Source organism: Musca autumnalis, unplaced genomic scaffold (assembly GCF_047663935.1).
Source record: "Musca autumnalis isolate F117 unplaced genomic scaffold, ASM4766393v1 scaffold_4, whole genome shotgun sequence".
Taxonomy (NCBI): Eukaryota; Metazoa; Arthropoda; class Insecta; order Diptera; family Muscidae; genus Musca; species Musca autumnalis.
The window spans coordinates 37,934,047-37,960,596 of NW_027411977.1; the positions used below are offsets into that span (position 1 = coordinate 37,934,047).

The following is a 26,550-nucleotide window of genomic DNA, read 5'->3' on the forward strand; positions in this document are numbered from 1 at the left end:
TGTGATGTTTGTTTTTTTTTACGTTTATTTATTTCATTTTGAGTCATTTATTATGTTCAATGTGTATATGTGTTGGTATTGAGTAGAAGATATAAAGATTGAAACTAAATATACAATAACAATTTCTATAGTAATTGATGAGCAAATTATATAGCACAAAATATCCATAAACTAAGTATATCTTTCAAATTATAAGGTCGAATCAGATGCGCAAGCACATGAACCCTTAAGACTACAAAGAAATCAAATATTGAGATTCATTAGATGTCACCTGAACTTGTAATAGCATTCATTGGGAATGTTCCTCTTGGCGACAAAATTAGCTTTAACCGGCTTAAGAACTTTTAGTGGCTATAACAATCAACTAACAACAACTGATAATTTCATATTAACTTTTCGCTTTCGCCTGCTCATGGTAAGAACACCTTCATAATAGTAGCTGTATAATACAACAACAGTGCAATAGTAAGGACGCCCGTCTTGTTTGATTCCCAAGCCAGAATACATACAATTTCAGCAATGCCAAAGTATTTCATTCATGAAAATCTTGCCAACAATTGTATGTCTAATGGCATACACGTTGTTTGTATTCGGCGATAAAGAGGAGGGTGCACACACTGATGTGAGAGAAGTCTCCTAGTCCCTTTGGGATGTTCGTGGAAAATATACGCACGTACACAAAACTACGTGTGCGCATAAATTGGTCGGCGTGACATACAGCACATCAACCGTAGATCTACCATATCCTATATATAGGCTCATCTAAGACTCGGACATAATAAGGAAATTCCATATTTGAGCTACAAATATTTCGATATTAGAGTTTCGCCTGTCCCTTCTGGGAGATATTTTGGAGGAAAATGTTTTAAAAACAATTTCGAGTTTAATTACACTTTTAATTTAATGGACAAAAATAACGCTGGATAATTAACAAAAAAAAAAATAAATAAATAAATAAACTGAAAATTTGGCAAGTGAAATGTAAAATTTTTATTTATCAAAAATATGGAAAAATATTAAAATTAACGAAACAAAAAAAAACTTTTCGAAATGCATAACGATGACCTTTAGATCACATAAGGCAAATTATTTAGGAGCATAATGAAAAAAATTCTAGCATAGATAGGTATTTAGAAAATCCCTGTTAATTGTTGTGTCTTAACAAAAACGTCGTTTTTTTATTGTTAATATTTTCTTACATACATTTGTGGAGATTTTTGCGGAATAATATATAATTGTAAGCCCTTAATTTATACTACATAAATATAATGGTGTGGGTGTCTATATCTTTTTCAATTAAATATTTGTATGTATTGTTTCAATGCAACATCTTACATGATGTATTTGTTTTTGATGATTATAATGGAGAGAATTGAATTACTTAAATCACATATACTGACTGTCTATTGCCCTTAAGTAGAGTGGTATGTTTCTTTTTTGCGGGAAATAATGTGGTTCTCATGTACCCTATAACTGCATTTAATTGTGATGTAATCGTTAAAAGTAAGGAAATATTATTTTTATTGTTTACTCGATGACCTATTGTGGAGTCAACGTTTCAAAATTAAATCTTAAAATAGTCTTCAAATCTTATCACTTCTCCATAACAGTTATAGAGGTGTAAGGGTCCTGTTGTTTGATAGACAATATTCGTTTTTGGATTCTTTAACTATATATTACGATGCTATTTTTGGAATGTTATGCAGCTGTTATAATGAACAATAAGCACATACACATTTTCTAATTACTGCAGTTGTTGTGGTTGGGGTTGTTGTTGCTGTTTTAATGTCTCATTCAACAGATGTTTGCCCGTATTCTCCAATGGTACCACCACTATATTGCGCAAACTATCAATGCTATTGCGCAAACGAGCGGCCTGGAATTTTGATGGCAACTTGGGGGAGTTGCTCACAGAGAATGCCTTGAACTCCTGGAATTATTTAAATTAGAAAAGAAATCGAAACCGAAATAGTACAAAAGAAAACACATTATGATTTGCATTATTTTATTTCTTGGTTATATTTACAGTATGGTGGGTTTGCTGAGGATGTGTGTGAAGAAATCTTATCCATAAACAAGAACAAAAAATAAAGAAAAGGGAACATAATAAATCATAGTAAACAAAACTTAAAACTAAAGATTCGAAACAAATATTGCATTAATCGATAAAAAAGCAACAGAAAGTGCTGGGCTTTAAGCTCCTATGGGGGGTTTTTGGAATATATAGTAATATATAATAACATAACTAAAGATGTGTTTTCAAAACGGAATAAATAAATTGTGCACATTTGTATAAATGTATGTATGTATATAGGTATTATCATGTTTAACACAAGCAAATTAAATTCAAAATTTGGTTTGTCCTTTTACGTACTGAACTTTACTGAACATTGTTTCTTCAGTAATGTTTAGCAACATTTCAATTATACAATTGTCAAAACTTTACTGAAGAAAAAATGTTCAGTAAAGTTCAGTACGTAAAAAGACAAACCAATTATTGAAAGCAAATTAGAAAATAAAATTAATTCAATTCAATGTGATGTATTGTGTCACTCACTTAAATTATCTACAACTATATCTATACTTTATTAAGATACCTGATGTCCAGAGGGTGAATTAGTCTCACTACCAGTTGCCGATGACATATACGATTGAAATGATGCCTGCTGTTCACGATTATTACGTGTCGACACCTTTTCCTGTAGAGTATTTAGGGTTTTGGAAAACCATGGTTGCCAACTGTTACGATTCGATTGCATCTCTGTTATGGTTGTACTCAATTGATGATTTAAATCCTGATTCTTGCATTCAGCTTCAACTTGAGCCAATTTTGCTTGTGCCAATTCTAGCTCTAGTTCACGTATATGTTGTAATGCCGCATTTAATGGATCTAGAGGTCCTAGGGTAGCTTCATTTGCATTTGTATTGATATTATTTGTTGGAGATCGATTGTCGTTTCGATTGGACGACATTGTGGGATTTATCGAATTATTGGCATGTATATCCTTTTCAATGTGCTTGGAACAATTTTCACATTTGGCAACAGTGCTCTGGAAGAAAAAGAAAAATATATTTTTAGCACAGTCTTTAAAGGATAAAACTGTGAGACATAACAATAAAAATAATAACCAGTCAATATAAGTGTAGAAGCGGAACCCATGTTAAAGACGGTCAGGACCGTTCCTTCGTATCTTTCATTCCCTACGTCACCCAAAGGTAATATGAACAAATCGGTAATATTAAAAATAAATTTCTTTTTCATTTAACGACTAATGAAGTTTTGGAAGTTCCCACAAGGACAAGAAGTGAAAATGGTTCTAGATCGGGTTATAACACACAATTTTTGTTGTTGTACCAATACGTCTGGAATCGAGGGTTCTTTCCTGAGTTATACAATTAGGAAATGGAAAAATTCCTTCATTTTTGGAAAGAATGGAAAAAATACATATATTAATAAATATAAATTTAAATTAATGTGCAGCCAGAGAAACAGGCAGGGTACATCTTTAGGATACCTGTAGTGCCATTCTCTAACTCATTTTTTGAGTTACCGACAAAAATCGGTAAAATTAAAACGCAAAATAATGAATGAAAATTTCAAATAAAAGTTGACAACACTCTTGCTATCGGTAAAACTTTACGACTACTTTTTATTCGTCGCTAACTTACCGAAATATATCGTTAAGTACCGAAATTGTAAGCATTTTAATTTTACCGATTTTTATCGGTAACTCCAAAAATGTGTTAGAGAATCGCACTACTGGAAAACACTTTCTCTGTATGGTTAAGAACATTGGTATACCCGGTCACGAAAGCGGCAGAGTTGATAAAGAACATGAAAGGGGACATAGCTGGACCGCTGACTATGTTGATAGTCAAGCGGCCCTAAAAATTGCTTAGATCCCACTCATTCAAGTCTGCTGCGGTCTTGCACTGCAGGAAAGTTTTGGAGGCCCTAAGATCAATCGTTACCTTGTGCTGAGTCCCGGGTCACTGCGACATCGAGGGAAATGTGTCATTTAATGCGGCTCTTAGAACAAATATACAGGGAGAAGACTGGTCAGATTTGGAACAACGAACCTGGCTGTAAGGTATCAAAGGCAATCTGGCCCAACCTCTCCAAGCGGAAGACCACTTCTCTACTCTCTATGAAAAAAACCCGACCTGAAACTAATCAATCCCACGGCAGCGGGTTCTTTCGTACCGGATTGACCCGAAACCATAGTGTTTCGGCCAGCGGCTGCCAACCCAGCATTAAACCCATGGTTCTACGTAGGTTGAAATGCTGCTACAACAACAACAACCTGAAACTAATGGTTCGAATAAATGGGATAGAGATGACTTCACGGACTACTGCAGATTATGCGAAGATGAAAAAGAAACAGAGACCATTGAGCACTTATTATGCCGTTGTCCAATGCTCATGACCAGGAGAATTCAAACAATGGGTGAACATACAATAACATCTCTGACAACGTTCTGCCAAGCCGAGCCGACAACACTGCTTCTTCTCGCCAAGGGTCTGAAGTGGCTTCAACATGAACAAAATACAGCACCTTAATATGGCAAACTCTCCTCACTCCCTCTCCTATCTAAAATAATTCCTCAATGTCTTTCAATCCATAGTACTTACTTAATTATTCCTACTTCTTTCCTTGATACCTTCTATGCAATATATTTCTTTTCTCCAATCCACACTATAAGATGAACACAATGGACCATAAGGGCTCCGAGTGGAGTGGCTGTACAACACGACTGTTGCTCGTCCTTTAACATAATCTAACCTTGGTATACCCGGACGACCTAGGTTGTGCCTGAATGGAAAGAGTTTTCCTGGGAAATTGATGCTCACTGTACGAAATTTCGGGAGGATATTGAATTAGGACTTTATGGCATCTATAGCCGTTTATGGACCAGGAGATGCACGGTGTTCATGGAGTTCACTATCGTCTTGAATGTCTTAACAGTAGTAACACCTGAAGTTCTTAAGGATGTGTGGGAGAGGTGGATCATCCATCACAGTGTGATACCTATGATAACACGGCAGAAACTGTCTAGTCAGCAATACATTATGTTGCCTGACCGATCGCATTCTGATCTTTTCATGGAGGTGATCCATACTAGACACTTAAACACAACCCATTGCTACTCGAAAGGCATTTGGAATGTTATTTATCGCTAAGGAGAGAAGTCCAGAAGTTAGGGACGAAATAACCGTTAGCTTTATACGTACCTACCAATGTTTCTTTACCACAGCTCCAAGCTAGTGCTTTGAAGACTTTATTCGAGGCTTTGAGTTTCTGGTTTATAGTCGTATATGTGACATGTGCGTGAAGATAAATTCAATTTTACATAGCGAAGACACACTTTAAATTAGCAAAGACACCAGACAGTGGAGACACACTTTTGTACTGTATAAAATTTTATATGTCAGTATAACTAAAGTTAAAAAAGAAATTGTACTGTACAACGACGTGTACAGTAAATTTTGAGTTTGTGCGCGGACCTTATGATGTAAATTCGGTTAAGAAGACGGTCGTCCTTCTGCTTTAACCTTTGTAACTTCCAATTTATACATAATAAATATCTTTCCAGAGGGGTTTCGTGTTAATATAACCCTTTAATATTATTACATTGGAGCGTAAGGCTATCTTAATCAACATAAATGTCAATATAATTAAAAAAAAAACAAGTAAGAAAGTATCAGTCAGCTGAGCCGACAGAGATATACCCTCAGCCTGTGCAAATGGTCACTCCCATCAAGAGTTATCGTGCCCAAAATTTTTCCGAATATTTTTGAACTTTTGTGGGATAGGTACCTGAAGGAGTGGACCGATATGGCTTATCTACGAACTTAAACTAAGTTTGGAAACAATATTACGAAGGCCAAATTTTGGCCGGAACCGGCATTTCCGTTCGAGAATTATCTTGCGCTTCCACCCATAAACATGGTGTCATAGGGTTTGTTTTTCAACTTTCAGGCTATTTTTTGAGGAAGTATGGACTTGCCCCTGAGGACACTTGTACCTTCGTATAGGGGACAGTGAATACAAGATGGTACAACAAAAACCAAGGCGATTCGAGAGCAGGTCCTAAACTGAACTTTTCCGAAATTTTGTGTGGCAGGTACTCGAAGGAGTTTACCGATTGAGTCCATATTGGAACCTCATTTAAGTATGGACCAAATCGGTTACTCCCTTCAAGGGTTATCGTACGCACAAATTTTCCGAACATTTTCGAACTTTATTGGGGGAGGTACCGGAAGGAGTGGACCGATATAATCCATCTTTCAATTTGAACTAAGTTTGGACAAAATATTACGAAAGCCAAATTTTGGACCGAATCGGCAGATCCGTTCGAGAGTTATCTTGCGATCCAACCACTACACACGGTGTCATAGGGTTTTTTGTAACTTTAAGGCTATTTTCTCAGGAAGTATGGACTTGCCCCTAATGAAACTTACAGCGGCGTATAGAGGACAGCGAATACAATTGGCGTAAACAAAAATCAAAGCGATTCGAGACCAGGTCCTAAACTGAACTATTCCGAAATTTTGTGTGGGAGGTACCCGAAGGAGTGGACCGATTGAGTCCATTTTGGAACCTATTCTAAGTTTGGTAGAAATTACACGATGTGCAAAGTATGGACCAAATCGGTTATTCCCTACAAGAGTTATCGTGCGCACAAGTTTTGCGACAGTTTTTGAACCTTTGTGGGGGAGGTACCTGAAGGAGTGGACCTATATGGCCCATCTTCGAACATAAATCGAATCTGGACAAAATATTTCGATACCCAAAATTTCAACCGAATCGATTGATCCGTTCGAGAGTTATCGTGCGCACCAGCCAGCCAGACAGACAGACGGACGGACATTGCTAGATCTACTCAAAATTGTCTGAAACGGATATCGTACAAACATACTTGGGGTCTAAAGCCATTATTTCGATGAGGCACATTTTTGGTCGTATCAAAGTGTAAATACCCTCTTTAGCCTAAAGGCTGAGGGTATAAAAAACTACTTTATCCCGAAGAATGAAGAGACTTGTTCGTGCTTCTATTTTTTACATCGGTTTGTAGAGAGTAGAACTTCAGTTGAAATACATAAATTTCTTACGTGGATGCTTGCACCTCAATGACCCAATCCTCACTCAATGACGTTTAGACAAAAGAACCCGTTATTATCGTGCGCGATGTAGAGATCATATATCTTTAAATTTGCTTTTGAAGATTCAGGACAATATGTACCCTGAAATTTCGTCTTGCTCTATTGCTGTCTTGACAAGCTCATTCGCTAAACCAGTATAAAACAAGTAAGCAAGTATCAGTCCGCTTTGCCGACAAGAGATATACCCTCAGCCTATGTGAATTGGAACTTTCATATACGGAGAGATCGAATTTATTTAGGGTCTTTTCAGAATTTTGTGGCCCTTTTTTGGACATTTGAACTTCCCGACAAAAATGTCGATTACGATTAAAGTTCAAAAGTGTTGCGGAGGAGGGAATGGAACGACATGGTGCATTACGGAAGTGGATCTTATTTTGAGAGCCATATCTATTCGATATCGCGCCCACTAGTCATTTCAGTGGGTTATTGTACAACTGTTGGACCAGTATGCCAGAAAACATGGAGTTGTCCACGTATTTTTTAAGGGGGGGTATCCTAAGGAGAGGACCGATATGGGCCATTTTAGAAGTTAAACTATGTTTGCCAAATTTTGGACCAAATCGGTTTATCAGTTCGAGAGTTATTGTGCTCTCTAGTTAATACTTATGATGTCATAGGTTATTTACAACTTTCGGGCTGTTTTCCCAAGAAGTATGGACTTGGCACTGAAAAAAATCTTACCGTCGTAATTGAGACAGCGATTGCAAGTTGCTTCAACAGAAATCAAAGCTAGTCAACAGCAGGTCTTAAAGTGAACTTATCCGAAATGTTGTGTGGGAGGTACCGGAAGGAATGGACAAATATAGTTCACATTCGAACTTGATCTATATCCGGTAGATATATTAGGATGCGTAAAGTATGGACCACCGTTCAAGAGTTATCGTGCACACAATTTTTCCGAACATTCTTGAACTTTTGTGGGAGAGGTACCGGAAGAAGTGGACGATATAACCCATCTTCGAACTTAAACTAAGTTTGGGCAAAATATTACGAAAGCCAAATTTTGGACCAAATCGGTTCATCAGACAGACGGACGGACATCGCTAAATCGACTCCAAATTGTCTGAAAGGGATTTCGTCCAAACATACTTGGGGTCTAAAACCATTATTTCGATGAGGCACATTTTGCCCGTATGAAAATGTATATACCCTCATTAGCATAAATGCTGAGGGTATAAAGACATTTGACGGAGAACTGCAGCGACAATGCAATACAATACATACCCTTACAGGACAAATTTCCAGAATCACCAAGTATTTCATACATATGTACATATGTACATAACTTCACTTACCATTAGATTCCCCATGGTCTCATTCATTGTTGTCATATCCTGTTCCAAACGTTGAATTATCTGTTTATAGTCCTGTATAATATTGGTATGTTTCTTCTCCCTTTCAATGGCACGTTCATTTGCTTCAGCTAATTTCTGCTGCAGCTCATTTATTTCACTTTGCAGTTTTCGCCTTTCGCCACCAAAACGATTTTCATACAGCTGTGATTCCTTTTCCAAACGTTCTTTGTCTTGCTTTTGCAACTTAAACTCATCTTCGTACATTTTTAATTTTTTAATTTTACGTTCACATGCCATTTTCATAATACGTCGTGCCTGACTGGGACTACGGCATTTTTTGGGCAAATTAACGCGGAAATATTTGAGAATGCCCTCGAAATCAAGTTGACGTAAATCATTTTCACATATTGACAGTAAAGTCAGGGCAACTTGAAGTAATACATTAATGCCATCCAATAGCAAAACGTCGAGTACATGGAAAACAAAGCACAGTGGAAAACGTGCAGTGAACAACGTAAGAAACCATTGATTTGCATACATGTGCGTCTCTATGCCACAATTGAGAAAATGTTCATGTAGCTTGGGTAATTGATCTTTGATCAAACGTTCCAATTGATAGTGTCGCAGATATAATGCCTCAAAGCCCTGTTTATATTGGGCACGCAAACCATAGTCGTACATTAATGTGACCAAGACACAAAAAGCATCTTCTTCGGGCATCTGTAAAGAATAAAAATAAAATTATTTATTAACTAAAGATGCTTGTTAATTTGAGAACCTACGTGCAATAGTAAACTGGCGGCAATGAAACTCAGACCTTGACAATAGCCAACCTCACTATCATATACAGCATAGGCTTTGGAAACTTTGAAGAGGGCGTCTTGACCTGAAAAGGGGAAAAGTATATTTTTTTAGATGAAAAATGCAAATCAAAATTATCTTCCTTAAGATATAAAATAATATATGTATATCGTCTCCTGAAATGCCCAAAGACGTAACCCTCAACGTAACCCTTTGAGGGTTAAGTCTTTGGGCATTTCAGGTGACGAGATGTATGTCCATATTTACATTAGGAAATTTTCCTTGTGGCAATTGTCAGTTTGTAGGTGAGGGAGGGTGTTGAGAGGCAAAGGGTTACCATATGCCTCACCTCTCTCTCCATCAAACTGACAATTGCCGCAAGGAAAATTGCCTAATGTAAATATGGACTTTATCGTCACCATAAATGCGAAAAGTCGTAACTAACAAAATAATGATGTTATTTTTTATTTTATAACAATTTTACAGAAGCAAAAAACGTTATAAAATTAAAAACTGTGTTTAGGTTTGATACATTCCAACTCAACTTCCCGAGCTCAGTCGATCACGAATGCTGATTGACATCATCGTGCATCACCTCAGCAAGTTCCCTCTGCGGAGACCGTAGAGTGTTGATGCTAACGAGCGGTGGTTGTTGAGTTTTCTCTCATTGGAATATGTAATTGTAGTAGTAAAAATCGACTCAGATCCTCTGCGATCGCTGCAATCCTCTGCGATTGCAAGAACCTCTGCGTTCACTTGTCGATTAGCCTTTGAAGAGTTAACTTGTCGCGTATTAACCAACCGTCTCGCGTTATACTAACCGGCCTCCGTCGCCGCTTCAGATTACAATTGGTAATCTTCGTTGTTACTAACAGGCCTCTGTCGCCACCCCAGATTACAAGGTAATCTTTCTTGTTTGAAAAGAAATACACCAAAAAACGGCAATCATTTATTATATTTAAACTGATACTGCTTTTGTTGTTTTATTTTATTCTTTTCACCCCACTGCTCATCATTCCTTTACCGAGTTATCGAAGCCTATGGATTTCCCCTCCCTCACCTAAACAAACTGTTTTATGGAATATTAATCTTATGAAGGCGACTATATGGGATATTATCAATCATATACGAATGGGAGTAAGTAATGAAACCAAAACCGCGGAAACGCTTGGTTATGGGATCCGTCATTACAACTAAATCTGCAATGTTATAACATTTTTCGAAATGCCCTTTCTTAAATTTAATTAATTTTTTAAATAATTTTTTAACGTAGAAGCTTGGAATTTTGCAAGAGCATGTATACCCTCGACCAGGGACGTGCACAGGGTATTTCTTAGTGTACCCTCAACTTTATGGTTATTGAGGCTTTTAAAGTTTGGTACGAGAAAAATGTTTTTAAAACGATCAATTCAGACAATTTGTAATCGATCAAAATTGGACTTCCTGACTGTTGTGTAAATTAATTCTCGAAAGAAATTTCCGTTTTGTGTAAAAAAGTTCAAACATTTTCGATTAGTACTTTCGATTAAGGGCTGTTCGAGAATTGTTATGAATAGTTTTCGAAGATAGTCCTTGCGGCTAGACAGCAACTGTAGTGTTTTCCAGGCTGAAATCTTCACGATTTGGAAGGCAGCGGTTGATAAAAAGTTTGGATGCAGAAATCTTTGAACCGGTGATTATCTTTGTGTATAGCCAAGCGGCTCTTAAAGTCATCAAATCCTGCAACATCAAATCCGATGTTGTCCTTAAGTGTAGATCAGCCTTGGGAACGCTAACTAACGGCTTCCGGCTATGCTGGGTACCAGGACACCGCGACTATCCGGGTAATAAAAGAGCAGACGAATTAGCTAGGCGATGATCGCAGTCTACAGACCTAGCTATCGCTGACTCTATCAAACCACCCATTTGTCATTTCTTTCAAAATATTGAAACGTCTCTGACGAAAGAGCCAGTGAATTGTGGCATAATGAACCTAGGTGCATTGTGGCAAGATCCATATGGCCGTCTCTGTCAGTCAAGAGAACGAACTCTGTGCTGAACCTGAGTAAAGCTGAAGTTAGAGTAACGACGGGAGTCATTACTGGACACTGTTACATAAGGGCCCATACCATCAAATGGGATGAGGATGTTACTGACTACTGCAGACTCTGTGAGGATGAGGAGGAGTTAGAGACGATCGAGCACATCCTGTGTCGTTGTCCAGCAATGGTTCGTAGACGGCATAGGTTAGTAGGTAGGTTCACTTTCCACCGTGTCTAACTTTCTACTCAACTGTGGAACCTGCTGTGATCTACAACATCATCAAAAATCTGAAGTGGCTGGGACAGCGCAACCTGAACGCGTAAATTAATTCAACTATTGTGGCTACCATTAATAATAAATAAATCTGTTTTCCTACTCTAAAACTATTCCTCCCCTCTTAAACTTTTTGTAATTTATTCGTTCTTCACTTTTCTAACAACTTCCTCTTTTTATTTCTTCCCCCTATCCTCTCTTTTTCCATCTCCTCTTTTCTTGCAGCTTTTTTCTACTGGATGATCACAATGGACCGGAAGGTCTCCGAGTGACGCAATCACAAGTTAGTGGCTGCACATCCCCTAACCTAACCTAGTCCTTGCGATCCTGAGTACAATGAACAAGTCCATACTTCCCGAGATAATAGCTCAAAAGCGGTAAAAACGTCTGCGGACACCAACTATAAGTTGGTTGATTTAGATGATTCGATTGCTGAACGCGATAACTTTCGAGTTTTGTATCCAGTTTGATCCAAACTTTGTATAGGATAGACTACAAAACTCAAACAATTTCGAATAAGTCCTGTTTAAGAGCTGTAAGAGGATAAGTATGAACAATTTATAGACGGTTGTCCTTTTGGCCATGATTACAATGATATCATCTTTTGCTTGGGCAAGCCTACATTTCCTATAGTAGTAGCCCAATGGCTCTAAAAACACTGCGGTCACCAACTAAAATTGTCTATCGAATTGAGTATGGTATCAAGTTCTAACAGCTTTTTTTATTTTTACAGTGTTTTATTTAGAGTTTGAGGGTATATAGATGCCGACAAAGGCGACTCTCATTATACCCTACACCACTATGTGGAGAGGGTATTATAAGTTGGTTTTGGCCAAAAAGTTTGTAACGCATCGAAATAATGGTCGCAGACCCATACTTATATATACCAAAATGAATGTCTCGACGAGCTCAGTCGATCTGGCTATGTGTGTCCGTCCGTCAGTCCGTCCGTCCGTCCGTCTGTCCGTCTGTCCATCTAAACCTTGTAATCACGCTACAGGTCGCAATTTTGATCGGATCGTCACGAAATGTTGCATGTTGATAGGGGTCCCGGAGGGGAAGAAGCCTATTGATTTTGGTGATGGTCGGATAATATTTAGGGGTCGGAAAGGGCAAAAAACTTAGGTGGATAAAATGACAATGTTTTTTTCCAAAGCGAATATCTCAGCTTCTATATGGGGTATACCAAAAGCAAAACCCGACAATGAAAGTAGAAAATATCACCTTTCTAATGATGTAAAGCAGGTGCTCGTAGGTGATCAAACAACGAAGATATTACAATAGTAGCAAATAAAACCCCAATTTTCATTTTTGCGATTTTAATTATATTGACGAATATCACAGCTTTGGTTGGGGACTTTCCAAAAGCAAAGTCTGACTCTGAAAGTAGAAGATCCCGTCTTTACAATGATGTAAACTAGGTCGGCGTAGGTAACCAAATAACGGAGATATCGCAATAGTCGGTAATACATCCCATTTTTCTATTTTTTTGGAAATCACGCTACAGGTCGCAATTTTGATCGGATCGTCACGAAAATTTGAGGGTTAATGGGGGTCTCATAGATGAAGAAGCCTATTGATTTTGGTGATGGTCGGATAATTATTACGGGTCGGACTGGGCAAACACTTATTTGGAGAAAAGTCAACATTTTATTTTAAAGCCAATATCTCTGTTTCTGAAAGAGGTACATCAAAAGCAAGACCTGGCAAGGAAAGTAGAAAATATCACCTTTACAACTATGTAAAGTAGGTTGTCGTAGGTGGCCAAATAGCAGAGATATGGCAATAGTCGATAATGCATCCCATTTTCCTATTTTTTTGTAATCATGCTACAGGTCGCAATTTTGATCGGATCGTCACGAAATTTTGGGGGTTAATGGGGGTCCCAAAGAGAAAGAAGCCTATTGATTTTGATGATAATCGGATAATATTCAGGGGTCTGAATGGGCAAACACTTATTTGGGGAAAGGTCAACGTTTTATTTCAAAGCCAATATCTCTGTTTCTTTAAGAGGTATATCTAAAGCAAAACCTGGCAAGGAAAGTAGAAAATATCACCTTTACAAGGATGTAAAGCAGGTTGTCGTAGGTGGTCAAATAGCAGAGATATGGAAATAGTAGATAATGCATCCCATTTTCCGATTTTTTTATAATCACGCTACAGGTCGCAATTTTGATCGGATCGTCACGAATTTTTTGAGAGTTGATGCGGGTCCCACAGAGGAAGAAGCCTATTTAGTTTGGTGATGGTCGGATAATATTCAGGAGTCGGACTAAGCGAAAAGCTTATGTGGAGAAAAGTCAACGTTTTTTTATGCGAATATCTCCGCTTCTGGTTGGAGTATTCCAAAAGGAATACCCGTCAATGGAAGAAGAAAATATCTCGTTTATATTGATGCAAAGTATGTTGGCGTAAGTGAGCAAACCGAGATATTGCAAAATTCAGTAATATACAAAATATTTCCATTTTTTGTAATCACGCTACAAGTTGGAATTTTGATCGGATAGTGACGAAATTTTTGGCGGTAGATGGGGGCCCCACAGAGGAAGAAGCCTATTGATTTTGGTGATAGTCGGATAATATGTAGGGGTCGGAATGGGGAAAAACTCATTTGGAGACAAATTCAAAGTTTTATTCTTTGTGAATATATCGGCTTCTAGTAGGGGTATTCCAACGTCAAAGCCTGTCAATGGAAGAAGAAACTATTACCTTTACATTGGTGTAAAGCAGGTTGGCGAAGGTGGTCAAACAAGGGAGATACCACAATAGTCGGTAATGCATCCAATTCTTCCATTTTTTGCAATCAAGCTACAGGTCGTAATTTTAATCGGATGGTCACGAAATTTTGGTTGCTTATGGGGGTCCCAGAGAGAAAGAGACATATTATTTTTGGTGGTAGTCGGAGTATATTCCCTAAAAGTTTATGCACAGGGGTAGTGGTGTAGGGTATCACATGGTCGGCCCCGTCCCGACTATAGCCTTTGCTCACTTGTTTTTACTTGTCTTATCATTATTAAATCTGATAAAGTATTTTGATTATCTCCAACAGAATATCACTTACCAGATCCTCCCGTTTCCCTGAAACATTTGTGAGCTGGAAAAGTCCGATGTATGTCACGCATTATAACATTCTCACATTCGGTTTCCTAAAATCACAAAAAAATCTAATTATTTGAAGACCAAATTTAACAATAAAAAATGAAAAAAACTTACTTTGGTTATTAAAATCTTATACATATCAAGCATTTCAGTTTTCGATTCAATATTAGCCAATTTCTTCCATATCATTTCACGCATAGCTTCCGGTACACCATCACGCACCAAATGTGCCAAATTTTTAGGTCTTTTCTCACCATCCCATTCCTTGAGAACAGGATCCCATTCATCCAAAGTATTTTGAGGACAATCTCTGGGCACCTCACCTGTACCACTCAGTAAAGGTTCATCACCATCTGAGAAATCTTCCGAATCAGTTGGAAAATCATCTTCAATTGAGGCTATCGAAGATGAACGTACAATACGTGACAAATTATTCATGCCAAATTTCAATAAATACGAAGATGATGACGAACTCTGTTGAGGTTGTTCAATGATTTCTTCGGCGGGATCGATGGAACTTAATTTCCAGCTAAATTCATCAGTTGTACGTTTTAGATGTAAATAAAACCGTAGAGTCATGGGACGTTTGGAAATAAAATGATCCATAATACGTAATTCTCCAGCTGACTGAATTGTGACCGGAGTCTCAATAATAAATCGCACAGGTTCCTGTATACCACGTATAACAATATCAACGGCAACGGTGAGAAACGTTTTTGATGTCTCAACATTTAATTGTTCAAATGCCTTTTCACTGGTCTTCCATTCGGCTTGTATGTGATAGGGATTTAAGCAGAGTGGTGTTATAGGTTGCGGAGCATCACCGCTACCACCACCACTGCTGCTATTCGAGGTAGCTGCTGTTTGCTGCACATATCCCATGGAGTTCATTTCGATTAAACGCATATCAGCTTGCCGCACACATTTTCCTGGACTCAGCAGAACACCAAAACATCGTTCTATAAACAATGGCTGTAATACCGTCGATGGTGTCTGCTTGACGGTAATATATACTTCTTTGTCGGTATTTGCTCGTAATTTAAATGTACCACGATCACGTGGTACTGGGGCATATGAGTTTTTAGCCACTTTTTCTCTTATTTCAAGTGAGACCAGGAACTCATAGCCAGCTGTATTTAGGAGATTACCACTTATGTCTGACGTGATGGAATTCATCATATTATTTTCTGTAGCCGAGATTAGACTGCAGGTCATACTGGGCGGATAGGTTTGAAAAGCCTTCTGGAAGCAAGCTGAAATTAAAAAAGAAGAAATTATTGTGTTCTGTTTGGGCAAAGGATACTTTTATCCCTCAACCATACAACTTAAGGTAAATTATTAAGGCTGATGTAGCTTGTCGAATTTTAAAAATTATTTCTAAATTCCAAACTGACCCGACTAACTCAAGTAAATATAAAATGTTAAGAAGTAAAAAAAGTGTCAGTCGGCTTTTCTGACAGAGGTATACCCTCAGCCAATGTGATCTCACTCGTCATTTCAGTGGGTTATCGTACACCTGTTGGACCAGTATGCCAGGAAGCATGGACTTGTCCACGGAAAGCATAATATGGCTGTACATCACCGGTATAAATTTCAAAAGGATCTCCGAACAGAGCTAAACTGCTCTTGGACACAAATGTTGAGCTTTTGTGGGGGTGGTATCCTAAGGAGAGGTCCGATATGGGCCATTTTAGAAGTTAAACTAAGTTGGACAAAATATGACGAAGGCCAAATTTTGGACCAAATCGAGAGTTATTGTGCTCTCCAACTACTACATATGGTGCCATAGGGGTTTTTTACAACTTTCTAATTTTTTGTGGGGGAGGTACCCTTAGGGAGGATCGATATGGGCCATTTTAGAAGTTAATCTAAATTTTGACAAAATATTAGGAGATCCAAAGTTTGGACCAAATTGGTTGCACCATTCAAGTGATATCATCCTAACATTTTAGTGACATTTTTAAAATATTGGGGAGAAGTACCGGAAGTTGGGGACCGGTATTGCCCCATGAAACTAAATTTGGATAAATTATGACGAAGACCAAATGTTTCACCAAATCGGTAGAACAGTTCGAGATCCTTTCGGGATGTTTTCCCAAGAAATATGGAGCTGCTCCTGAAAAAAACTTTTACCGTCGTAATGGAGGTAGCGAATGCAAATCACTTCAACAAAAATCAAGGTGATTCGAGAGCAGGTCTTAGAGTGAACTTATCCGAAATTTTGTGTGGAAGGTACCCAAAGGAGTGCACAAATATAGTCCATATTCGAACCTGATCTATATCTGGTAGATATATTAGGATGTACAGAGTATGGATTACATCAGTCACTCCCTTCAAGAGTTATCGTGCGCAAATTTTTTTCGACAATTTTTGAATTTTTGTGATGAAGGTACCTGAAGGAGTTGACCGACATGGTTTATCTTCGAATTTAAACTATATTTGGACAAAATATTACGAAGGCCAAATTTTGGACCGAATTGGCAGATCCGTTCAAGATTTATCTTGCGCTCCATCCACTACACACGGTGTCATAGGGTTTTGTTTTGCACCTTTCAGGGTATTTTCTCAGGAAGTATGGACTTGTCCCTTATGAAACTTGTACCGTCGTATGGGGGGCAGCGAATACAAGTTGCTGAAACAAAAATCAAAGCGATTCGAGAGCAGGTCCTAAACTGAACTTATCCAAAGTTTTGTGTGGGAGGTACCCGAGGGAGTGGACCGATTGAGTCCATATTTAAACTTCATCTAAGTCTGGTAGAACTTTCACGATGTACAAAGTGTGGGCCAAATCGGTTACTCCCTTCAAGAGTTATCGTGCGCACAAATTTTCCGCACATTTTCGAACTTTTGTGGGGGAGGTTACCGGAAGGAGTGGACCGATATAACCCATCTTCGAACTTAAACTAAGTTTGGGCAAAATATTACGAAAGCCGAATTTCGAACCGAATCGGTTGCTCCGTTCGAGAGTTATGGTGCGCACCAGACAGCCAGACAGACAGACGGACGGACATAGCTAAATCAACTCCAAATTGTCTGAAACACATTTCGTCCAAACATACCTGGGGTCTAAAACCGTTATTTCGATGAGGTACATTTTGCCCGTATGAAAGTGTATATACCCTCGTTAGCATAAATGCTGAGGGTATAATAACATAGCAACTGAGGTTATACAACATTGGAACATCGGCGCAAGAACAAAAGTCTCTTGACAAACCTCCCAAACAGTTGGTCAGACATATCTATAGTGCTACACGAAAGGTTTATGTGATGTTTTCAAGTGTGGCAGAGTGAAGAAAATAACTTTATATGGAACAGCTGAATTGCATTTATTTAACAAGGAAATACAAACAGAATTTAGTCGCTGACATTGGGGATTTACATGCGTAAGCTTGGAACCGATGCGATAATTAAAGAAGAACAATTTACCACAAATATTCTAACAGGGGCATGAGGACGCTTTTTCAGGATTACAGAGGAATGCTAAAAGTTATCGATCAGCAGCACGTATTCTGCAGTTATGTCGAGTACGGTTTCAAAGACCAGTTTGGTACCGCTTGACCTATCAAAAAATGTTGATTAAACAACATTAGAGACGTCGAGCAGCAAGATTTTGCATTCAGTAAGAACCTGGTGGTCAGTCTCAACCATATGAGGAAATTTGAGAAAATTGAGAAACCGGCGGTCACCTTCGGGAGAAAAATCACTTAAATTCCTATATTAATTGGGATACAATCACCACGTTCGTTGTGATTAAAGCTGTCAACTCTAAAACAAACAATTACATATTTCATTTGAAAATTTGTTATAGCATATAAAATTTTATAGGAGATTTTTCATAGACCACAGTGGCCTATACAATTTTATAGAAAAATTTTAAAGAAAACTTTTGATATGCCACAATGGCCTATAAAATTTTATAGAAAATTTTCGTGAGCCACAGTGGCCTATAAAATTTTATAAAAGCCTGGCCTTTGTACATAACTTTCATTTAGCACGTATTAAGAAGCATAGAAAAATCCTTATCAATTATAGCCAAAAATATAAACACATTTTGTTACAACTTACCACTAACTTGATTAACCGCCTCCGGTATATGGCAACGAAATACATGACACTGAAACAAAGATTCACCATGCAACCAAGTAAAAGCAAAACATCCATGTTCAACAGTTTCAATCGGTCCACGAAAATATAAAATAATACTTTGTACTTCATATGTTTGTATGATGCTGTTTGTTTCGGCATCATGTAAAACCACTAAACCATCGGAACAATTCGGTATGCTAATGGAGATCTTAAGGCCATCGACTGAGGTACCACTATTCAATTCACTCATAATGCGATAAACATCTGTTTCCGATTTGGGGGCATTGATGTTGGCTGCACCCAAGTAAGTGACACCCGAGAATATGGTACAGCCTTGATCAATTTCTGAAACTAAAAAAACAAGAAATTCAGAATTCGATCTACGTATATGAGTATGAGAGTGTTTGTTATCTTACCATCATCATCGGTATCATTCTTTTCTGGTTTCATAATATCCTGTTTTTCATCCAAATCGGCACCATCACCCTTTGTCCTTTCACCCATGACTGATGGCGGTGGCAGTAGCGATGGTGTAGCCGCATTTCCATCTGTACAATCATAGAATACCGATTGTCCCACACGATTTAAATCCGATGTAGAATCCTCACTTTTGGGAGTTGATGGTGTATTACTGGCATTATTTCCACACAAATGATTGCCCAAAGTTTTGGTTTTCATGGTCGAGTTGTCTTTAGTCTTATCCAATTGCTGAGGTACAACTAAAGCTGGACTTGTTGTACCCGTTAAGGGTAATGTTAGAGATTTTTGTTTAACACCAACTGCTGCCGCTGCTGCTGCACTTGAGCCACCTAAAAAGTAAAGCAAAAAGTAATAAATTAATCATTAATAATGTTTTCTTTATACATAAGTTGGAGTGCGTTTTTGTGAGTGAACAGAGGATGGAAGAGCACAACAAACCAAATTAGGTTTTATACGCAGCTAATTATGCATGTTTACTATTTGTATACTTAATTTTTGTAACCGAAAATTTTAAAACAAAAGGGGGCGTCATATATGTATTTGGATACACATTTTTTTTCGTTGTCTTGATTTACAAAATGTAAAGCGTAGAGCGTAGAGAGAATATGGTGGATATGTTACCATAGCAGCAAATTGTTTACCGAATATTGAACTCGATAAGCAACAATAACAATTTACACAGCTGTCTAACTGTGTGTTTGGAGGAGTCAATACTGATGTGCAGCTGCCAAGAGATTGACAGTTTTTATCGATTTAAAAATTACAACACCAATAGATAGAATCCATAAAGTAAACAAAACGTAAACATATTGGGAAACAACACATAGGGCGGTTCGAACTAAAACCAATGTTGTTGTTTTTGCACTGTTTTATTTAACTTGCTTTTCAAATCTGGTAACTCATTTTCCACACAGTTGCAGTTGACCAATCGAACTGAAACTTTTGCACACTTTTCACATTTGGATGACAATACATGAATATGATACCAAATCCAATATGGGTCCATTTTTTCCTATAGCCACCATATAGCGGTACCACCCGATTTAGTTCAAATCTAGTAACTCATTTTTAAAGCCGTTGCAGTTGACCAATCGAACTGAAACTTTTGCACACTTTTAACATTTGGATGACAATACATGAATATGGGACCATTTTTCCTACAGCCCCCATATAGGAGGATTTTATCTTCATTTTAGCCCGAATTAGCTGTCATTTGGCATTTCCAATGAGCGGTACCACCAGATTTCAAGTGTTTTAAGGATTTTATCTTCATTTTTAACCCGAATAGGCTGTAATTTGGCATTTGGGATTCCCAATGGTACTGAAACTTCCCCACCAAAAACTGTGGACATAGGTCCAGGTTTGGGTATAGCCCCCATATAGCAGTACGGCCCGATTTCAAGTGTTTTAGGGATTTTATCTTTATTATTAGTAGGAAGACAGATGTTGTGTTGGTCTTGTCTATTTAACTGCTAATTTCATTAATTGCAAGTTGTCAGTTAGTGAAATGTAGATGTGTTATTAGTCATGGCCTATTTTTATTGCTATCGTGGATATTAATCTATATTCCTATTTTTGATAATAAGAAAATTGTATGCTATATTTTGTTTCATTGTTTATTGTAGATTGTAATATCTTACATGTGGTCTTCGGACTTTGAAATTACCAAGAATAAATAAACTAAAAATAAACAAGTAAAAAGTCGTTAAGTTTTTATACCCTCCACCATAAAATAGTCTTAATTAAAATGGAATAATTAGGGTCCTTTTACAATTTTAGGTGGAACAACTTTTCGACAAATGATAGACTCCTACTGCCTCCCACTATTGCTTAAATTACACTGTGAACACAAATGTTGGGGCAGAGATAATTCCTTTTGGAGATGAAAGCCCTTGGTGTGTGTATATGAAAAACCCCGAAGGACAGATGCGCCGTGAGTCGAATTTTAGCGTTATGGCGTGATGAAGTTTTTGCTAGAGACCCTGTAAGCCATCATGAATTAGCATTATATCTTTGTTTGTTGTTTTTGTAGAGCAATTAAGCAACAGTGAACAAAGATATAACGCTAATTCCTGATGGCTCACAGGGTCTCTAACAAAAAAAAAAAAAAAACGGCGGATCTGTCCTTCGGGGTTCATAATATACTCACCGAGGCCTTTCTTCCCCCAAGAGGAATTTTCCGTGGCCCAGACTTTCACCTCCATTTTGTTGCACAGTGTTATCTAATCTAAAATAATGTGTTCAGGGAGGTGAAAGGTACCACATAAGGGGCTATATCAAAGAGTCAACCTATCTTTAAATTTTTTGGCGGAAAAGTGTTATAGCTGCAGGGAAGTTCAAGAGTCAAATTGAGGGTAGTTTCATCAAAACAATGTAGACCCTCAAAAATGGACCCATGTTGACGAATTTTAGTGAAGAAATTTCGTGACCACTGAAAATTCCCGAAAATCGGGAGGTACAGTTATATAGGGGGATATACCATAACATGGACCTATATTGACGATTATTTTTGAATAGACAAAATTGTAGCTAAAATTCTCAAAATACCGATCATTACAGCTAGTTCGGTTAAAAATTGCAGCTAAAATTCTCAAAATACCGAAAATCGGGAGATACCGTTATATGGGGGCTATACCAAAACATGGACCTATGTTGACGATGTTTCGTTGGAGATGTTTTATGACCACTGAGAACTTCAAATATCAAATTACAGCTATTTCGGTTAAAAACTGTAGCTAAAATTCTCAAAATACCGAATATTGGGAGGTACCGTTATATGGGGGCTATACCAAAACATGGACCTATGTTCACGATGTTTGGTGGAGATGTTTCATGACCACTGAGAACCTCAAATGTCAAATTGCAGATAGTTCGGTTACAAATTGTGGCTAAAATTCTCAAAATACCGAAAATCGGGAAGGTACCGTTATATGGGGGCTATACCAAAACATGGACCTATGTTGACGATGCTTGGTGGAGATATTTCATGACCACTAAGAACCTCGAATGGCAAATTACAGCTAGTTCGGTTAAAATTTGTTGCTAAAATTCTCAAAATACCGGAAATCGGGAGGTACCGATATATGGGGGCTATACCAAAACATGGACCTATGTTGACGATGTTTCGTGGAGATGTTTTATGACCACTGAGAACCTCAAATGTCAAATCGCAGATAGTTCGGTTAAAAATTGTGGCTAAAATTCTCAAAATACCGAAAATCGGGAGGTACCGTTATATGGGGACTATACCAAAGCATGGACCTATGCCCATATCCATTGGGATATAAGTTTGTTGATCAATAGGAACCCTAAGTGCTAAATTATAGCTAATGCGGTCTGCAAATGTGGCGAAGAACGTCAAAATACCTCAAATCCGGAGGTACCGTTATATGGGGGCTATACCAAAGAGTGGACCGATATGGCCCATCTTCGAACTTGACCTGCCTATGGAAAAAAGACCCTCGGGTGCAAAATTTCAGCACTCTATCTCAATTATTGCGGATGCTAGAGTGATTACAACAGACGGACAGACGGACATGGCTAGATCATCTTAGAATTTTATCCTGATCAAGAATATATATACTTTATGGGGTCGTAAATGATTAGTTCGATGTGTTACAAACGGAATGACAAACTTAATATACCCTCCATACTATGGTGGAGGGTATAAAAATAAAACGCTTGCATTTAAATTATAAATGGTGGCAAAATTAAAGTTTTACTTGAGAGATTCCATCATGAGCAAGAATATATTTATTGAGGCTAAGCGACAAATTATTATTTACCTGTCCAAGGTAATTATTACTGTACAGCAAGCAACTTTGGTTCTCATTACTAGTTCGGTTAAAACAATTCGCAGGCCTTGAATGCTTTAGAGAATATTCAACCATTAGTTATTCAGGTTAAGTATAAGGTTTCCAGAGGTACTTTGAGGCTTGCAAATATATGTGGCAATAGTCAACGCTTACAGGCGTTCTACAACGGAGATGTAGCAAAATTAGACTAAGTGACAGAGGAGGTAAAACCGACTACATTTCCAGACCATCTCGGATGTTGGCCATTTTGGCCTATGCCTCGAAGATGGAGGAAGGAACGGGAGCTGGTGTGTACTGTTATGAATTGGACTACATACGCTAATAAAACCTTAATGATAATTGATGTTTTTTAAGGCAGACATTTTAGCAAACTCTTTAAAAAATAACCTCAACAAGTCCCGCTGTAAGAAAACCGTAAGGATCTGGCAGGAACCCTACTCTCACTTAGAAAGTCAGAGATAAAAAAGTGCTGTAGGAATCGGCACTGGTCACAATATTGAGTACTACAGGCTCAGTGAAAACGAGGGAAAACCCCGAAATGATGTATCAGCTTCTCTGCCGGTGCTCTTATGAACAAAAGGTACAACTTTCTTCTCCATCCTTCCTTGTCTCATTATTACTCTCTGGTCATCGAACGAAGTGCTGGCTACAACAATGACAGCTGCGCATCCTAAAACCTAAACTAACCTTTACGGTTCAGAATTGGTCTGCACCAAAACTTAGACCAACTTTTGCAGGGAGGGTGTTCTTCATATTGGGAGATTTTCATACGACATTATTTCGAAATCGTTCAGAAATCTGTACGAAAATTCGGGGGGAAATTAGCATTCCGAATTTCCCAAAGATTTTCTTCCGATTTCGTTCCGAATTCTGACCGAAATCGATCCGATTTCGCACCGACATTTCGTTCCGAAATTATGTCAACCACTTCATACAACTTTCGTTAAGATATCGTTACGATTTCGGATCAGATATCGGACGTAGCGTCCGAATTTTGTTCCGATTTCGTTACGATGTCGGTACGATTGGTTTGCTGGGAACCCAATAAGCTAACATCACATACACGGATACACAGCGGTGGATGTTTCAATCAACCACCAAGCGTTCGCACTGTGCATTGTACGGTTTCGTTTACTATGAGTTGTTGTGAAGTTGAGAACTTTTCATTTTTCCTCTTGTTCGCACTCACGAATGTAAACAAAACGAGACCAAACTGCGAGTTCGGTCAATTTGGGTTATGTTTGGTTTTATTTTGTTCTTATAGCAAGCACGAAGCGAAATGTTTGCATACATTTCATAAAGTTTTTTTCGAACGCTGATTTTTAGATCTTTCGAGTCATTATGTCAGGTAGCATGAACTTAGGAACAATATTATATCGCTTTAAACAGGGCCAGAATGGGTGTCTGCACTAAAAATCCCAAAATGTTTATCGAACATCCCCTACACTGCGCTCAGGAGAAAATTTTGAACTTTTGTGAGGGAGGTACCCGAATGTGTTGTCCGATATAGACCTTCTAGGAACTTGATTTACGATTGTTACGATGTGCAAAGTTTCGGAAAAATCGGAGACTCCACTGTGTGGGAGGTACCTACATGGAGTATATCTATATAGCCAAATTCGAACTGATATATGTCTTTACGATGTGCAAAATATAGACCAAATCGGGGAACTAATTGAATACTCTACCAGCTAACAGAAAAAATCTGAAAATTTTTTAAATTGTAAGTTTTTTCTAAGTAGACGGCCTTCGGCCGGGGACTTAAGACTTTCTCCTATGGACAGGAGCCATTAGGGCACGAAAACAACATTTTTTTTAATTTAAAATTTTTTTCTTACTTTAACAAGGGAATTTTCGGTTTGTTCAGGGGCCCATATCTCGGGAAGTATGGACTTCCCCCCAACAAACTTTACATTTTTGTAATCAGGACGTAAAGATCTACCTGTGGTAAAAATTTCAGATTTTTCCGCCAGCTGGTAGAGTATTCTATTTATGCCCAAATCGGTTACAATCTTTGAGAGTTAGCGTGAATACCATGTTGGCGAAAAATGTTGAACTTTTGTACCCGAAAAAGTGGTGCTTTATGGTTTATCTCCGAAATTGACCCATCTAAGTTTGAACAAAATATTACGAGATGCAAAGCTTATACGATATTGGCTCTCCAGTCTGAATCTTTATACCTTATCTATTATACTATAGACAATAATTTCCCCGTCTAAGTATAATATTGCATATATATTTGGATTTGCACAAAGAATGTGACTTGAAATTGAAATAAATCAATAATTGTTTGCCTATCTTCTTTTTGATATGGTAAGTTCATAAGCATATGATAAGACTTATTATACCAAATGCAGCACACTCACTCACAAAATACTCCCCAGTCAATTGCATTTATAATATACGGACTTTGTAGATACAACACACTCACGCACCATTATGTCTAAAAGGATACTATAGAATTACAATAACTTCCTTCACCTACTCACCCAGAAATATTCTATATTACATAGTATGTACGACATTTCAACTAAAGACAACATCATACAAACTTACCCTCAGCAGATTTGTCCATTTCCAATTCTTTTAATGCATCTGTCATGGCATTTTGTATATCCGTATATCCACGATTATTGGCTATATCCAATGATGGCTGATCTAAAGGTGATGTACTATCGGTAACAATTTCATATTCTCCACTAGTTGTTATAGAAGACTCGGAAGATTTTGTGCTTAAGTTATCATCCATTTTTCAGATTCGTTTTTTTTCGCGTCAATGTATACAATTTTTTATGCAATATTTACGAATAGATAATTGTCATGTTTTCTTTTGTTTAATAACAATTTTTATTAATCACATGAAACTTTAATTATTGAATAGTTTTTAAGTTTTCTTAACCACTAACCGATGACGAATCGAATCAGTTGAATTTCTTTCTTCCTTCTACTGCGTTTTGATTACAATAAAATTTGGGGCTGAGGTTGGGGCTATTCGTTGACACCACTCAACTTAAATTTCTGTGTGTACGTATTAGCGAAAAGTTTTCACATATCAATCTGCCCGAAATGGTTTTTGTAACGTTCTTTACGTCACATTTTAAACCAATATTTGTATAATGTTGCACTTCTTTGTTTATTCTGTAATATTGGGACACATTTCTTGATAATCTATTTTAAACATCTATTTTTCTATTATTTGATTGACAATTCAATTGTTGTTGCAAATAAATAAATACAATGAGGCATCGAAACCGATTGATTTAGTTGGTGGCGGCGGATCAACACAAACTGTTAAATCGTCTGCGGCGCTTTGTCAGATTTTTCGACTGCGTTTGAAGGCTTCTACCTAAATTGATGCGTATACGTACGATTTTAAGTCCAACCATGGCGCAATTACCATATGCCCTGAGTCCAACCATGGCACAGTAATACAGGTACAGCGGCAAAAACAGCTGGTTATCACACTACTTGTCAAAATTCACTATTGTGAATAAAAACACATACAAAATGTAAA

General features: G+C 37.7%; 1 protein-coding gene across 2 annotated transcripts; it reads right to left on the reverse strand.

Annotated features, from left to right (window-relative positions):
- Positions 1–26,355, reverse strand: GAPcenA (GTPase activating protein and centrosome-associated). 2 transcript variants are annotated; one of them, XM_073987134.1, is made up of 9 exons: positions 25,593–26,355; positions 19,158–19,550; positions 18,721–19,092; positions 14,770–15,908; positions 14,618–14,702; positions 9,243–9,346; positions 8,461–9,180; positions 2,598–3,050; positions 1–1,930 (listed from the first exon to the last, which is right to left on the reverse strand). In XM_073987134.1, the coding sequence occupies exons 1-9, from the start codon at positions 25,783–25,785 to the stop codon at positions 1,745–1,747; spliced, it is 3,645 nt and encodes a 1,214-aa protein (XP_073843235.1). In that variant the 5' UTR covers positions 25,786–26,355; the 3' UTR covers positions 1–1,744. The 2 variants fall into 2 exon arrangements, with proteins under 2 accessions (XP_073843235.1, XP_073843236.1); XM_073987135.1 differs by lacking the exon at positions 25,593–26,355 and adding an exon at positions 19,660–19,828.
- Positions 26,356–26,550: the final 195 nt, after the last annotated feature.

Excerpts from the sequence above, each read along its gene's own strand:
- GAPcenA (XM_073987134.1), bottom strand. The coding sequence starts at position 25,785 with ATGGATGATAACTTAAGCACAAAATCTTCCGAGTCTTCTATAACAACT. Across the intron at positions 9,347-14,617 it reads CAGGGAAACGGGAGGATCTG|GTCAAGACGCCCTCTTCAAA; the intron begins GTAAGTGATATT and ends TCCCCTTTTCAG. Across the intron at positions 9,181-9,242 it reads CCGCCAGTTTACTATTGCAC|ATGCCCGAAGAAGATGCTTT; the intron begins GTAGGTTCTCAA and ends TATTCTTTACAG.